The following is a 13,634-nucleotide window of genomic DNA, read 5'->3' as shown; positions in this document are numbered from 1 at the left end:
AGGGCGCTCAAACAACATTATTAGAATGGCTGCATCTACGGGTCATTTGAATACCTAAGTTTGGATTGGTTAATTGTTAAATTTCGTAATAATCATGACGCTGTTTGAACTCATCAACGCGTATCTGAAAGTCGACCGAATGATTACAGCGTTCTCTCTGTTTTTTTACGAGTATGACTGTATTTACGTTTTCCCCCTACGCACGAATTCATACTATGATTAATGTTAAGACGTGTTTTTTAGAATTATATATCTGTCTAATGCTCATACAATGACATTTGCTCTTAACATTCTCATCAAGCGTGTATTCTGTCCCGCATATGTTTTTTAAGAGCTCTTTCAGATTGTACCGCAACATCGGAAATCATTATGTTATCTCTTTTAGTTCTCGCATACACTTATTTTTCCCTCTTGTAATGGGATCTCAAAGGAACCTATTGCGACTGGCAAATCCTAATCGGATCGTCAAATTCCGCTGCTCTTCATAACTACTCATAACTTTCGAAGTTGTGCACTTCGCCTTTGCCAACTAATTCCTTAAGCAAACATTAAGTTGAAGTGCAACCTCTCCGCTGGGGTTGAGAATTTTCCACTTTTCAAGCGATTATTTGAAAAATTTATTAAAATGGTCATTTGAAGTTATTGTTGTGCTCGCTTGATGTAGATACTTTGCTTTTACGACTAACGAGACCAAGTGGCCAGCAAAGCTGCCGGATGGTGTCGCGGAGTGGAGCCTCTGAGCTCTGAAACTTTCAGTACGCCAGTGCCGAATGCAAAGGGAGGCCACGGGGAGAGGAAGGACGACGACGACATCGTCAGTCATGTCAACAGTGGAGCGCTACACACGCTTCCGGAATTTCAGACTCCAGCTAACTCAACTTTTACGGTCGTTCCTTTTAGCTGGCAACTCTTGGAGATAAAAGTCCTAAGGATGGCATATCACAATTCTGAATAGACTGACAAAAGACTTCGAATTTCAATTTTCCAAGTTACTTCTTGCTTTTACATATACAAGTACAAGCACATTTCAATTTCATAATGATGTTCTAAAATTTAATTTGTTAATTTTGTAAATAGCCCTGGTTCCAACATGGATTTTTTTCTAATTGCCCAAAGATTTTCAAATGCGACTAGTTGAAAACTTGTACTCTATTACTAAAATATGCACTTGTGTTGTGCAGGGACAAGTGAGAAACACAATTCCTCCTCGTGTCACGTTTCCATCGCTGGTTGATATCCTTTGCGACTTCTTTCTCCAGTTCCGAGTTGGGATGGTCCTCCAGGAGGCGGCGGCTGAAGTTTGAGGCGTCCGCTGACGACGTCGTCGCCATCGCCGCGTCGGGCAATTCACTTTTATTGAAATAGCGTGCAATGTTCTGTTGGCTGCCTCTGTGAGTCGGACTCGAATTCGGATTTGGAGTCGGTTTCTTCCATCTCCCTCGTCGTCGTGTCCCTCGCCGCTCTGTCCGCTTCCTTCTTCCTCAGTGTGCGCTATTCTTCAGTTGGTCCGTCCTCCTTTTTCCATTCGGTTTATTTTTGTATTTTACGTCATTCCTATGGTGCATCATTCGTTTGCCGGCAGTTGATTCTGTTGATGGCACAAAGTGCAGCGCAATTCATTTTAATGGGCGCCGTCGTCCTCCAGTGATCCCGACCGCCACCACCCACGACCCGTGCTCTCCCCAACTTCCATCACTTGAGAGTCAATTTTACAAACTTGATTTTCCATTTCCAATGACGCCAGCCCGCTCCATCGGAGGATTTAGGGATTCTGCTGCCACATTGCATTCATTCATTTTTATGAATCTGCGAAATTGAGTCGGACATTGTTCGGTTTGCGGTCGGTTGGCACTGGAACGTGTTGTTCGAGTCCTCGGTCTGATGTCTCAGTCCCAATCACCCACCTCACTGTGGATTCCAGCTAGTTGTTGATGGCCATTGGCAAGTGTTGTGAGCTGGCTCTTTCAGCATTTGTTTTTAGTCCTAACTGATTGTTGGTGCTAGTCTAACCTATCATGCGGGAATTTAAAAACTCGCATCGGTCTAAGTCCAAAATTGAAAGATAAGTAATCCACCATACATTCAAGTTGTCGATGCATTCCTTTATACAAGTTCTCTCTTGGCTGCATACTTAAACCAGTTACTCGTAGACTAAAAGGGTATACTATATTCGTTGAAAAGTAGAAGGAAGCGTTTCAAACCATATAAAGTAAAGTATTTCTTATCAGGATCAACAGCCGAGTCGAAACCTCAGGAACTTTAAAAGCTACTTTAAAGGTTGAGATTCAGCATACAGATTTTAGAGACAAAGACGCAGGTCAAGTTTGTTGACCCATGTTGCCACGCCCACTCTAACACCCTATAACCGCCAAAAACTACCACGGCCACATTTTTGAACCATTTTTGGATATTTTTCATAATATAATTAGTTTTGTAAGTGTACCAAAACTGCCACGCCCACATTTTTGAAAAATTGTTGGTCATTTTTTCATAATTTCTAACGAATTTCTCTCACGTTTCTCTCATAATTTCTCTCTTGTTTATTCTTGTAAGTAGTCATTCTCTCTTGTTTAAACTGAGAGTGCGGTTAGTGATACAGACCAAAAATGTATAAGCTTTGTAGGATCAGTGTGCCTACTTAAAACATAATAAGAATTCATAAAAAGGTCAGTATATCTCAGCAATTACCCCGTTTATTGCCGACAATTCGCAAATCCATAACCATTGCCCGCGCCACCATACTAATCCAAGTAGACGAACAAAATGAACATTTGAAACTTCGAGGCATAAAACAACGCAATAATAAAGCCAAAGAAAGTCAAGAAAATACACACACGTATCGCTAAAAGGGGTTAATATGGAGCCGGAGGTGTGGTGCTAGACAAGTGCAAGGGTGACATTTAACGCTAATTTCCTGCAACGAATTTCGTTTCGCTCAAGTTTGCCAGATAAGCGCCGAAGGGTCTTCCAAATGAGGGAATAGAAAGGAAAGCACTTCCCTAATTACACATGGTATATACATGTTGCCACGCCCTCACGAGTGCGCTGGGGGTGCAACGTGGCAACTAATTCCACATGCAGCACGGCCGAGGCATCAAATCCGGCTAATATCGCGCCAGCGAGAAACAACTCTCAGCTTCAGTGGGCCAGGACAAGAGGCAAGAAAGGACTTACGTACCCATTACATGAGAACAGCCAAGAAAGGCTATGGTGGGCGTGGGTGGCCGTCTGCCAGTGATGCTTGATGATTTTAGGAAAATTGCTCAAATACAACATGACTCAATAGGTTCTGATTTCAGCAAAGTATCCAAAAGGCAAAAAAAATTATGGCCAAAATTTAAATTCTGAAAACTTTTGGTTTAAAAAATTATGCATTTTATAAGCCCTTGGTTTTCGTTTTCGCCGAAAATTTCATGTGGGCACAACTAGTGTGTGCCCACTTCCCGGTGACTGACACCGGAAGCCTTCACCCCATGGCTCGACTAACGCCCCGCGGCCCAGAAGTTTTCGCCCAAAAGACAAGACAAGACAAGAAAGACGCTGTCATAAATATTTATGCGAGTTTGGGGAACAACAATGCGAGCGCGCCTGGGCAAACATTCAGCTGCGCCAAACTACACATGCGATTGTCTAAGACAGCCAAAGACAGGAGTCCTTCTTGGAGGCTTCCTGTGGCTCCACCGCACTCCATCTGCCACCCCCAAACATCCTGCATCTTCGTGCAGCCGACAATGAGCAGCAGGATACATTTCGCACCTGCCGCACCCGTGACATGTTGGCTCAGCGATTTCGTTGGCGACGAGAGGAGCATCCGCTGAGGGCATGAGCATCTCTCTAATGGATGGCGTGCAAAAGTTGACACAACACCCGGACAGAGCCAACGCTTTGTCCTAGCTTGCAGATGCTGTGCTCCGACTCCTCCTCGGCACTTTGCGGGGGTGTTGATGACAGCTCAACTCCAGCCCGTGCCACGCCTGGAAAAGAGCGCTGAAAAGGGCAAAGTTTTCATCGCAAGACGTTCTCGTCAACTAATCGGCAACGAAGCTGCAGGATATGGTGTCCTATCTCTGGGAGATTCGCCTCTGAACAGCTTTTGGAAATTAAGCCTGGCAACGAAGCTGGCTTGTGAATATATGCGCATTATATGTGCACACCAAACTGCAGGCATTTAATGTGTAAATTATTTTAAGGTTTCATTGGAGGGACGGCGGAAATCTTTAGATACTACATACTACATTACATAAATACGAGTATCTAACGATTTATTTTTTTCGCTCCGCTGATAGCCTGATATGTGGAGTAAGCCATAATTGAATTGTTTCGAGAACAATGAGCTAATCCAAATGCTGCAATCCAGTTGAGACCGTTATGTTGAACGGTCTGTACCCGAGAACATTTATTCTGTTTTTCTGTGGGCGGACACACGTATTAACGAGACAGACGGTTATGGCTAGGGAAACTCAAGAACTTCCCGAGAAGAAAATGCATTTGAGGAAATAAAAGTTAATGTCGGAGGTGAAAACACAAATGGAAGCTGGGAAAACGAACCCAGCAAAAGATAATTTTGTTCGTTCAGCATTATGTTGGGGCTATACCCTCCCCGAGTCCGCTTTGCTCCTCCCATTATCCCTGCAGCGGTAGCAACAGAAACAAGACCAATTTACGGCAAACCGTGCGGGTAAAATGGCATCCTTTTGTCAAGTCTGGCACAACCTTCGAGGAGTAGCGGCCTCCCACCATCTGGCATCCCATCCAACTGCACAACCGAGCTCCACAGCTCTGCCTCCTAGTCATCCTGTTGTGCCAGAGTCGTTGTCATTGTCGTTGCTATTCAAACTCCATACAAAGTGACATTTCACATATCAACGACGGCCCTGTCTTTCCCTTCCTTTCAAACTCGCGATGGCATCATTACAAATGCATGACAATGTTGTCCCTCCCCCTTCAAGAGAAGGCCGCATACTCCCAAATCCGTAGCTCGGGGTTTGTCTCGCAACGAGAACTTAGATTAAAGATTGAAACTTTGTTAATGTCGCGCCTTATTAAGAGAAATCTGTTTTCTCCTTGAATACGAAATGATCTAAGCAAATTGCCACAATGCATGCCGAGAGGAGGCAACACGTTTGAAAAAATACATTTTCATATTTCTATACTAGTAATAGCTAAGAGTGGCTATTTTAAAGCACTTAAAACCGTGAAGTGTACAAGCTTTTTAAAAATGAAAGCACTACAACTGCAGCACAGCCACTTTACCCAAAAATTCTGTGCCGGCTTATTTGAATCCTGATGTTGCTCCATTTCGAAGCGCTCACTAGGAACCAGGGCTACCCTTAGCTGTTTCGATTAATTAGGCGTAATTGATGTGCAGAAACTTTTGCCTACGAAAGTTTGCATTTTTGTTTTGCGGATCCTTTTGACTTGGCTGCGGCTGGACAATCGTGGACGTGGCATGAAACTCGTCTGGGTGGCTTTTGGATTTGGATACGAACGTGCCTTTTGTCTTTGCCGTCCATAAAACGTGACTTTGGTGCGAATTACTTTTCCTTGATTTAATGTAATTAAAAAATTTCCGGCTTCTACAAAACAGTGGGAAGGGCCTAAAAATCTGACAGACTACTGCTTATGGTCTGAATTGAGGTGATTTGGTCCCTAATCTGCATTTTAAACTTTTCCAGGTATTCCCTTAAACTTCATGAGATCAGCCACACGAAGGCAGTTCAGCGCAATTATCGCTGCCATTTTGCGGACTGCTCATATGCAGGGCGAACGCCGGAAAGCCTGAAAACCCACTTGGTCTCCCACTCCCAGGAAAGTCACAAATGTGCGCGGATGAACTGCAGCTATGTGGGAAAGAGCGAGCTGCACCTAAAAAGGTAAGTGATTGGTTTATATGATTCCATCCATTCTGCATACATACTAGTATAACAGATTTTAAGTTTTGTTAACACGGTAACAGGGTGAAGCTGAAGTATTTTGTAAAATGTGAAGCTAGGAATTTGAAAGGTTTTACCCCGCAAACTTGATGTTCCACCTGCATATCTATTATTCCCACAACATGCCCTACAAACGCACTATACGAGAGTCGTTCTATTGCGAGTACTAATCTTCCGATCCGAAAAAGCTGGCTTAAGACAATTGCAGGTATCAAAATAAACGAGCGACATTATCCGCACGAATTTGCATTTATTAAACAAGAAGGAGCCTGGGGTTAGAAAGAGCAACAAGCGCAAGAATGTCGTCTATAATTGCGGACTTTGAACAGCAATTGCATAAACTGATGGAAACTGGAAGGGTGCATTTTCAGTTGGCAGGGGAACGGGTGTGTGGCGATCCGTTGAAGGAGGACAGTCGCCAAAGTCGCAGCTCCTTCCTTCCCTACATAATCGTGACTTATCGATCGCTTTTGATATGCACATTGAATTCTTTTATATTTCTACTGCTCCCCGTTTGCCTGCGGCCATCATCTGCGACGATCAGCTCAGGGTCGAATTGCCGGCAATATGGTAGTGCCACTGTTGGCAAGCCACTGTTCAGTTGGCCGTCCCAGAGATGACCGAGAAAGGAGGAAAGGGACGAACCGAAAAGGTCTGCAGATTGCAGGTTGTAAGGCGTTTCGGACAAAGGCCAAGGTGAAGGGGATGGTAGTCGCCGGCTTTCCGATCGTTTTGATGGGGACGATGACTTCTCTTATATGCCACCGCTGCACAGTGGTCGAAAAGGGTTATTCATATATTGAATATAGGATATACCAGATTCGGTTACAGGTGCAAAGTACCATTTTTTGAAAAAGAGCGCATTGAATATATATACATAGGCGTGGATTGGAATTTATAGTTTATTGTATAGTGTATTGTATCCTTCCTTCTATCGTGTGTGGTGCTTCGAGTGCTTCTTCCGACATCAGCTCAATTGGTGTGCTAGCAATATTTTGAAAATTCAAATTATTGCACACGCTGCCTCAACTTGTAGGAATGCCTTGTGTAGTCGTTATCTAAATATTAAGCTGAAGCTTCCCCTAGAGTACATGGAATAACGGAAACTCCCATTAACTTCACGCAAGATTTAAATTTTTCGCAACATTTTCATGAATAACATCTTTCCTGCTTTGTACAAGGTACTTGTAGTTGATGAACTCTTCGCACGACTTTTGGTCTACAATGGCCCGCACTTTTCCTTAATTGACTTTTCTAATACCGTTTGATATTACTTTTTGAGCTTCCGGGAGTTAATCATGGTGTACCATAAGGTATTTTCAAATTTGTTCCTTATATTTATTATGGATGTCTTGTAATGTTCGGCCAAATTGCTTAACGATCTGATCGTTATAAAATATTATCATAATTAGTTTCCAAAACACTAGATCGATAAGCAAGCTCTCGCTATTGCACCGATATGACTTCTAAAGAATGTTCAAGATTACCATAGTTATTATTAGGTATAAAAAATACTGTTGACTGAATACTAGCGAGTATTGGAAGTTCTTATTAAAAAGGTAATGCGTTTTGCTAATTTAAAAAGTTAAAATAAAGTTCATCAAATAAAAACACCTTTTACGAGATAAAAACAAAAGAAAACAGTCGAGTTTCTCGACTATCCAATAGCTAGTGGAAGTACGAGTGTACTCTATATGTATATAGATTATAAATATATTATAATTTTGTTTTTTTTTTTAAGAAACGAAAACGCTTCACTTGTTACATACTGTATTAATTGTATTAAAGGTTGTCCTCGGCCGAAAATCGGGTCTTGCATAAATCTTGCCCAGGAATCCAGTCACTGGGACAGAAAACTGTTGTGATGTGCTTAACTCACATCCGAGATCTTCAATTAGCTATCAAAAGGCAGCGGTGGTAATCCTGGAATTTCAAAGCGCAACCAAAAAAGCGATCGGTCGGCAGTCCCGCCTTGGATTTGCAAGACGCGTTTCGCGGCTTTGTCGACATTCGACAGTGGTATATAGAGAAGGATGAGGGCAGATCGTGGTAGAAAGCCTCCTACAACTGGCGGTTCGATCTTCAGGCTCCATTACTCGCCGCTAATTAAGCCTACCGAGTCGCGTTCATCTGTTTCCCTTGGTCTTCGGACTTCAGTTTATTCAGTCGAAGCTTGAGATTTCACACAGATTCCGATTCCAGCAGCGCGGGCCCACAAAAAACATTGGCAATTAATTGTGAGACCTCGGCTTGGACAGTAGCTGATAAGTGGAGTGGACATCCAACACACATTTGCAAGGACGCTCCTTTAGTGGGCTTCTGGGGAAACAGCTACAGTATTGGGCATAATTGAAGGCGCGTAACTAAAGTCGTGTGAGTGCGGGAATCTCTTCTTTCCTCGTAGAGCCTATTGGTACATTACTACCCGGACAATCTTTCAGGGAAAATACTTGTAATATTTTAGTTATTGCAAACAAAATGATTAATGCTTTAGGATAATTGGTCCTTTAGATACGTTAAATTTTCGAATCACTATATTTGTATTTTTATTTTTAAAATAAAATTATTTAAAGCTAATCGATTAAATAATTTTAAAATAATGTAAAATGTTTAACTATCATTTTAAATAACGTTTCCTACAGCTAATGTTATTAGCTATTTTACGGATATTGGATGACGTTTCTTCCTTTTTTAAACGCCATCCATTCACAGCCATAGAATAAGAAAATAAAGATAAGAAATACGAATGCCCTCTCAGATGTAGCTCCTTGGCTAGTCGTCCTGACCAGACCGCTCGATTGGCCAATATAGGCTTCCGCTTCTAACCGAAAAACTGATCAACATCTAAGACAACCGGATTGGCTGAGCCTTCTTTTTCTCCTTCTTGAGTCGAAAGGCAATTGGCAATTGCCAACTTACTCGTATTTTGATTTCGAGCGTGTGATTCGAATGCGAAATTAGCAATTAGTTCTGACTGCGGTGGCGGGACAAGCCGCCACTGGAATTTACTGCCTAATCAAGCGTTAAGATTTTAAATATGGCTTCGCTCAAGTTTATCCTCTCTTTTCCCGCAGGCACCTCAAGTCGGCTCATTCCACGGAGAAGAGTAGTGAGCAGTGGTTTTCGTGCGATCAATGCGATTTCAGAGCCCGCATCAAGGGTCACCTCCGACGGCACTCGTTGCGCCACTCGGGCCAGAAACCCCACCAATGCCCCCACTGCGACTTCCAGTGCAGCACCATAGATAACCTACGTAAGCACATCATCAAGACGGGAAAGCATCCTGGAATGTTCATTTACCAGTGCGTTAAGTGCTCCGATGATGCAGCCGGTGAAATATTCAAGAGCAACAGCTACAAAGAGTACCAGTACCACTTGGAGACTCACAGGCCGGTTGAGAAAATATTTTAGGGAACGTTGTTCCGAAGTATTATTTTTAAATTTAAGTTATAATATATTTTGTCAACATTCTGATCAAATTAATAAACTTATAAACCCAGTTTAAAGTTTATAACGTTTTCCCAGATATCCTTTCCTTAAACTAAAACATGAATTGATGTTAATTCTGAATTATTCGTTTCAATACAGAACTGTTAAAAAACATACAGGAAGAGATTCATTTATGCACGTTGGGAAAAATCCCAGAAATCTTGGAATTATGCAACCCTTATAAAAAATTAATAAAAAGATGCCGATTAAAAGGCATTGCTTTATCAAGAACGTCATTGGTTGTAAATAAATGCATATCACACGTGCATTTGGATAATAGGAAGACTCATACGTATCAGCTTAAGTTCGATCTTAATTTTAATAAACATTTTTTGAAGTCCTTTAGTTTGGAGCTTAACAGAATGCTCCAAGCGAGAGGCAGTTTAGTCTCGCTCGGTTAAATATTAAAATTTCCGATTTTCAGTTTGATAATAAGTTCTTGTTAGTTGCGCCACCTAATAATGTTCTATTAAAATAAAAAAAAATCAAGAGAATTCTAAAGTCAAGTATATTTATTATATATGTCTAAAATGGGCATGGCTATATTTATTCGGCCGTTGATACTGATTCCGAATACATTCAGTTTCGGAATGTATGAATGTGGCGTGCATACGGACAGGCAGACGGACATAAACGAATCCACTTGGCAAGTGAACATGATAGAAAATATATACATATGTCTATTTTATAGCGCTATGAATGGAAAACTGTTTCATTATGTTTCTATTCTCAGCAAATTTCTTCCTTCTTCTTTGGAATACGAAATGGTATGAAAATCGATCATAAAAATATAACCTTTTGAATTTCAGGCTTTTAAAGCTTATAAAGCTTTATATCCTTAAAAATATAACAAGTTTATTATTAATATTCAATTCAAAATTATAAACATTTTGTTTTAAATTTTCGTTTATTGTTTCTCAATGTGTGAAATCAATGTCGAATGCCTGAATTGTATTTGATTTTTTTTAAGTAATGTGTTTTTAAAGCGAGCCGCCGACTTTCCAGTTCGATCGTTATAAAGCATTACCTAAGAGGATTTGAAAAAGCCTCCAAGGTCTAACAGAAATTACAGCTATGATTGGAAATCAAGTTCTCGCAGTACTCTAGGGTGAATACAAATAATAATCCTTCGATAATCCGCCATCCACCAAGCCCTCAATCATTCAGTGCAATCCGCACTATAAGCGTCCTCTTATAAGGCATCAGATATTGAGGTACCGAATCCAAAGGTCTGTTTGATGCTATGCCAGTAGTATCGGTACCAGTTTGTCTTCATCGCATCAAATTCGGACGCTGGTATGCCGGTCTGCTTAAGCGACATCATTGTGCTGGATGACTGGAAGGACGAAGCGTTATATGTGAGGTATTTTCAAAGCAAATATTATTTTGTGATAGCACTGAAAGCATTATTCCGAGAATCTTTAACGAGTAACGCTTACAAATTTAAAAAAATGCATACAGAATGTAAAATAGCAACTGCCGAACGTAAAAAAATTCATCATTGGTTAGTCAGGTCACAAAAATGAAGCTAAAGGAAGGATCGAAGACCTCAAAATGTAACAAGAGAGAATTCTATGAATTGAGAACAAATTCCAAAATTGTTCAAAAGTGTGGTCGTTACTCTGGGAGTATTAATAATATATTTTAAAAATGAGAAAGGTAAAGATCAATAAGCTGCATGGCCTCCGAACAGACGGCTGACAAACGGACATCGTGCATTAGCTTTACTAGTAAGAGGTAAAAAAGTGCATTTCTTAATTATACATATTTGATGTTCGATAGAAATTGGCAAGGAAAATAGTAACAAGAGAAAAATCAAAACATTTTTCAAAATGCCTGACAGTTTTGTGGGTTTTAGAGTGGTCAAAATCTCGACGTCCTGATACCGATCAATTATACATAAAGGGTCGGAAAAGTTCAGTTCATCGTGTTACACACTCTTCAACGAATCTACTAGACCATATTTCTCTACGGGAGTTTTTCATTCTTTTCATCCTTTTTCGCAGTGCCCTTACTTCAGGAATTCATTTTTAGATTAGATTCGAGCTTTTACATCGTGTTTAACCAAATTTGTTGGTTTCCATCACTAAACGTAATTAAGGTTTTATTCTGTAGCATAGTATAACTGAATGTACATTTAAAAAATGTATTTAACTAAAGTTTCAGTCCGACGTATTGTAAATAATTTAATTATTGTCTTAACCAATAAATAACGAATAGACAAATCACAGGGTTTACATTTTTGCATAAAAATATTTTGCTTGTCCACATAAAAGGAATTTTTTATATAATTCAAATTGAGAGGCCCGTTAGGAATATTGTCTTATACCCGTTATTTATTGACTGATACGGACTACTTCATTATGCGGGTCAATCTTAGAAAATTGAAAACTCTATTACTCGTGTAGTAATAAATCTAGTTTTCGTTGTCGTAGTAACTTACAGTTTCTTCCAGCTCTATGACAACGTGTGAGTAGTGACCAGATGTCCAGTTTTTCAGACGCCAGCTCTGCTGTATTTTTTTTTCCGGGACGAGCTCTTCGAATTTTCCGAGCACATTGCCTCCGTAAAGAATGAATCTACAATGAAAGACAAAAGATTAGTTACCATAAAGAAGTGAAGACAAGAGTCAGGGGCGAAATGTATGGTTATTCATAACAAGATTACTAAATCACGACACAAACGATCGTTTAATTAAACGACCAGGGACAAAAACTTACTCGCCACCGCGCGAGGCATCTACTTTGGCAGGTGACCTCGTAAAGGCAGTGACCATCTCCGGCTTTGTGAGAGCGTTGTAAAGGTCATTGGCGCTGCAGTGGAATTCTTCGGTCATCGAAAGAGTGCGAACGTCCAGTTTACAGCCGATGCCAGAGTTATTGAGCCTAGGAGCCGCTACCGAGGTGTTTGAAGCGATATTATGGGCTGCATTACGGATATTGTTGGCATCCTTAAAATTCGCCACAGGATTTCCCGCTCCGGCCTCGTCGCCCTTCTTTGGTAGGATCAGGTTCTTGGAGTACTCCTCCTTCAACTCTCGTATGTAGGAGGCCAGCTGCTGCCTCACGCGGTCTCGCCCCACATTGTACATGAACTGTTTCAGGGTCTCCGACTCGTCGTTGGACTCGTCGATTGTCACCGTGATCTCCACGTCCGCCAGTTCGTTCTCCTCGGAGAGATTGGGAATGGTTAACTTGCCCTTGTGGCTCAGCTTGCTGTTTTTTAGGAGCTTTCCAGACCACTTGAGCACCAGCTCCCACTCGTAAAAAAATATGAGCTTGCCCTTGCGATTGTTCACGGTGGCCTCCCCGGAGCATTTGTCCACGGAGTCCACGGCGCACTCAATGTCGCTTTGCCCTGCGTTTTGAGAAGTTTACTTTTAGGTTAGGATATACATAGTATGTATGTTCTACACTACTACAAATTCTTATATACTCGCCTATTTTGAAACCCTGAAATAGCTGATGCAGGCGGTCCTTGGACCATGGCGTGGCGTTCTTTTCCGTCCAGTGCCAGTTGTTCACGTTGGTGGCGTCGGGCCGCTCCTCCACAATCCAGCGCGGATCTCCTTCTCCCCACTTGGCCATCGCTTTCTTACTGTATAATTGTATGAAACTGTCTTTAATTGTATGAAAAGCTGGAAGATGTTGGTTTACTTTTGATCCAGCAGTCTTAGCTTGAACTAATTCGGGCAATTACTATGGCTAGCGAGTGGAATTTTCTAGAATTCTGCGGTTTAAAATAGGGATGTAAAAATTATCGATGCCAGTGCACACATATGCTGGCAGCGTTGCCACCAAGTCCAAAGTGTTTGTGACGTTAAAAAACGAAATGATGTGGAAATTTCCTGACGATATTTTCAATGAAGTTATGACGAAATACGTATTCGTTCAGGGAAATTTTTAACAGATTTAAAATGGTCAGTTGGTGGTATTGGTGGTATTGTTTTTTTTTGAAGAATTTTAAATTATAGCCGATTCCCGCAAATAACACCATAATAAAATTACTCAGCTTATTACTATCTTATATTATTTATACCTACCCTATACAGAATACATTTTTACTTGACGAATCGATCAGGTCTGACCTATTTTTTTAAATTAATCAATAATTTCTAGGTAGACGTTGCAATTTGACACCAAAAAATGGATGCAACAAATGGTCGCTTTTCAACCTATTTGTCTTGAAATAGATAAAAAAATGCCCAGCTCT

General features: G+C 41.1%; 2 protein-coding genes and 1 long non-coding RNA gene across 5 annotated transcripts in view; 1 reads left to right on the top strand and 2 right to left on the bottom strand.

Annotated features, from left to right (window-relative positions):
• LOC6733095 (zinc finger protein 585B) overlaps positions 1 to 9,433 on the top strand; it is a 35,480-nt gene extending 26,047 nt beyond the window's left edge. For both annotated transcript variants that reach the window (XM_002080136.4, XM_044922310.1), the window contains exons 3-4: positions 5,676 to 5,873; positions 9,008 to 9,433. In XM_002080136.4, coding sequence (XP_002080172.2) covers positions 5,676 to 5,873; positions 9,008 to 9,344 — 535 coding nt within the window. In that variant the 3' untranslated portion in view covers positions 9,345 to 9,433. The remainder of the gene's footprint in view (positions 1 to 5,675; positions 5,874 to 9,007) is intronic.
• LOC120284232 lies at positions 5,123 to 6,179 on the bottom strand. The gene is made up of 2 exons (XR_005543439.2): positions 5,918 to 6,179; positions 5,123 to 5,865 (listed from the first exon to the last, which is right to left on the bottom strand). It is a non-coding gene; the product is annotated as an uncharacterized LOC120284232 (long non-coding RNA).
• Positions 9,434 to 10,310: 877 nt separating the features above from the next.
• Positions 10,311 to 13,244, bottom strand: LOC6733094 (activator of 90 kDa heat shock protein ATPase homolog 1). 2 transcript variants are annotated; one of them, XM_016180522.3, is made up of 5 exons: positions 13,079 to 13,244; positions 12,862 to 13,037; positions 12,143 to 12,779; positions 11,866 to 12,001; positions 10,311 to 10,758 (listed from the first exon to the last, which is right to left on the bottom strand). In XM_016180522.3, exons 2-5 carry the CDS (start codon positions 13,007 to 13,009, stop codon positions 10,615 to 10,617), a joined length of 1,065 nt encoding a protein of 354 aa, XP_016025814.1. In that variant the 5' UTR covers positions 13,010 to 13,037; positions 13,079 to 13,244; the 3' UTR covers positions 10,311 to 10,614. The 2 variants fall into 2 exon arrangements, with proteins under 2 accessions (XP_016025814.1, XP_016025813.1); XM_016180521.3 differs by having other exon boundaries at positions 12,862 to 13,019; positions 13,079 to 13,243.
• Positions 13,245 to 13,634: the final 390 nt, after the last annotated feature.

The sequence above is a fragment of the Drosophila simulans genome, chromosome 2L (genome assembly GCF_016746395.2).
Source record: "Drosophila simulans strain w501 chromosome 2L, Prin_Dsim_3.1, whole genome shotgun sequence".
Classification (NCBI taxonomy): Eukaryota; Metazoa; Arthropoda; class Insecta; order Diptera; family Drosophilidae; genus Drosophila; species Drosophila simulans.
Note: the sequence above shows the minus strand (reverse complement) of the source record. Positions and strands in the feature narration are given on the sequence as shown.

What these genes read in the sequence shown, in the direction of transcription:
- LOC6733094 (XM_016180522.3), bottom strand. Translation starts at nt 13,009, where the DNA reads ATGGCCAAGTGGGGAGAAGGAGATCCGCGCTGGATTGTGGAGGAGCGG. An exon ending in ATTTCAGGGTTTCAAAATAG is followed by an intron (nt 12,780 to 12,861) that starts GCGAGTATATAA and finishes CTCAAAACGCAG; the next exon opens with GGCAAAGCGACATTGAGTGC. An exon ending in TCATAGAGCTGGAAGAAACT is followed by an intron (nt 10,759 to 11,865) that starts GTAAGTTACTAC and finishes TCGTCCTTCCAG; the next exon opens with TCATCCAGCACAATGATGTC.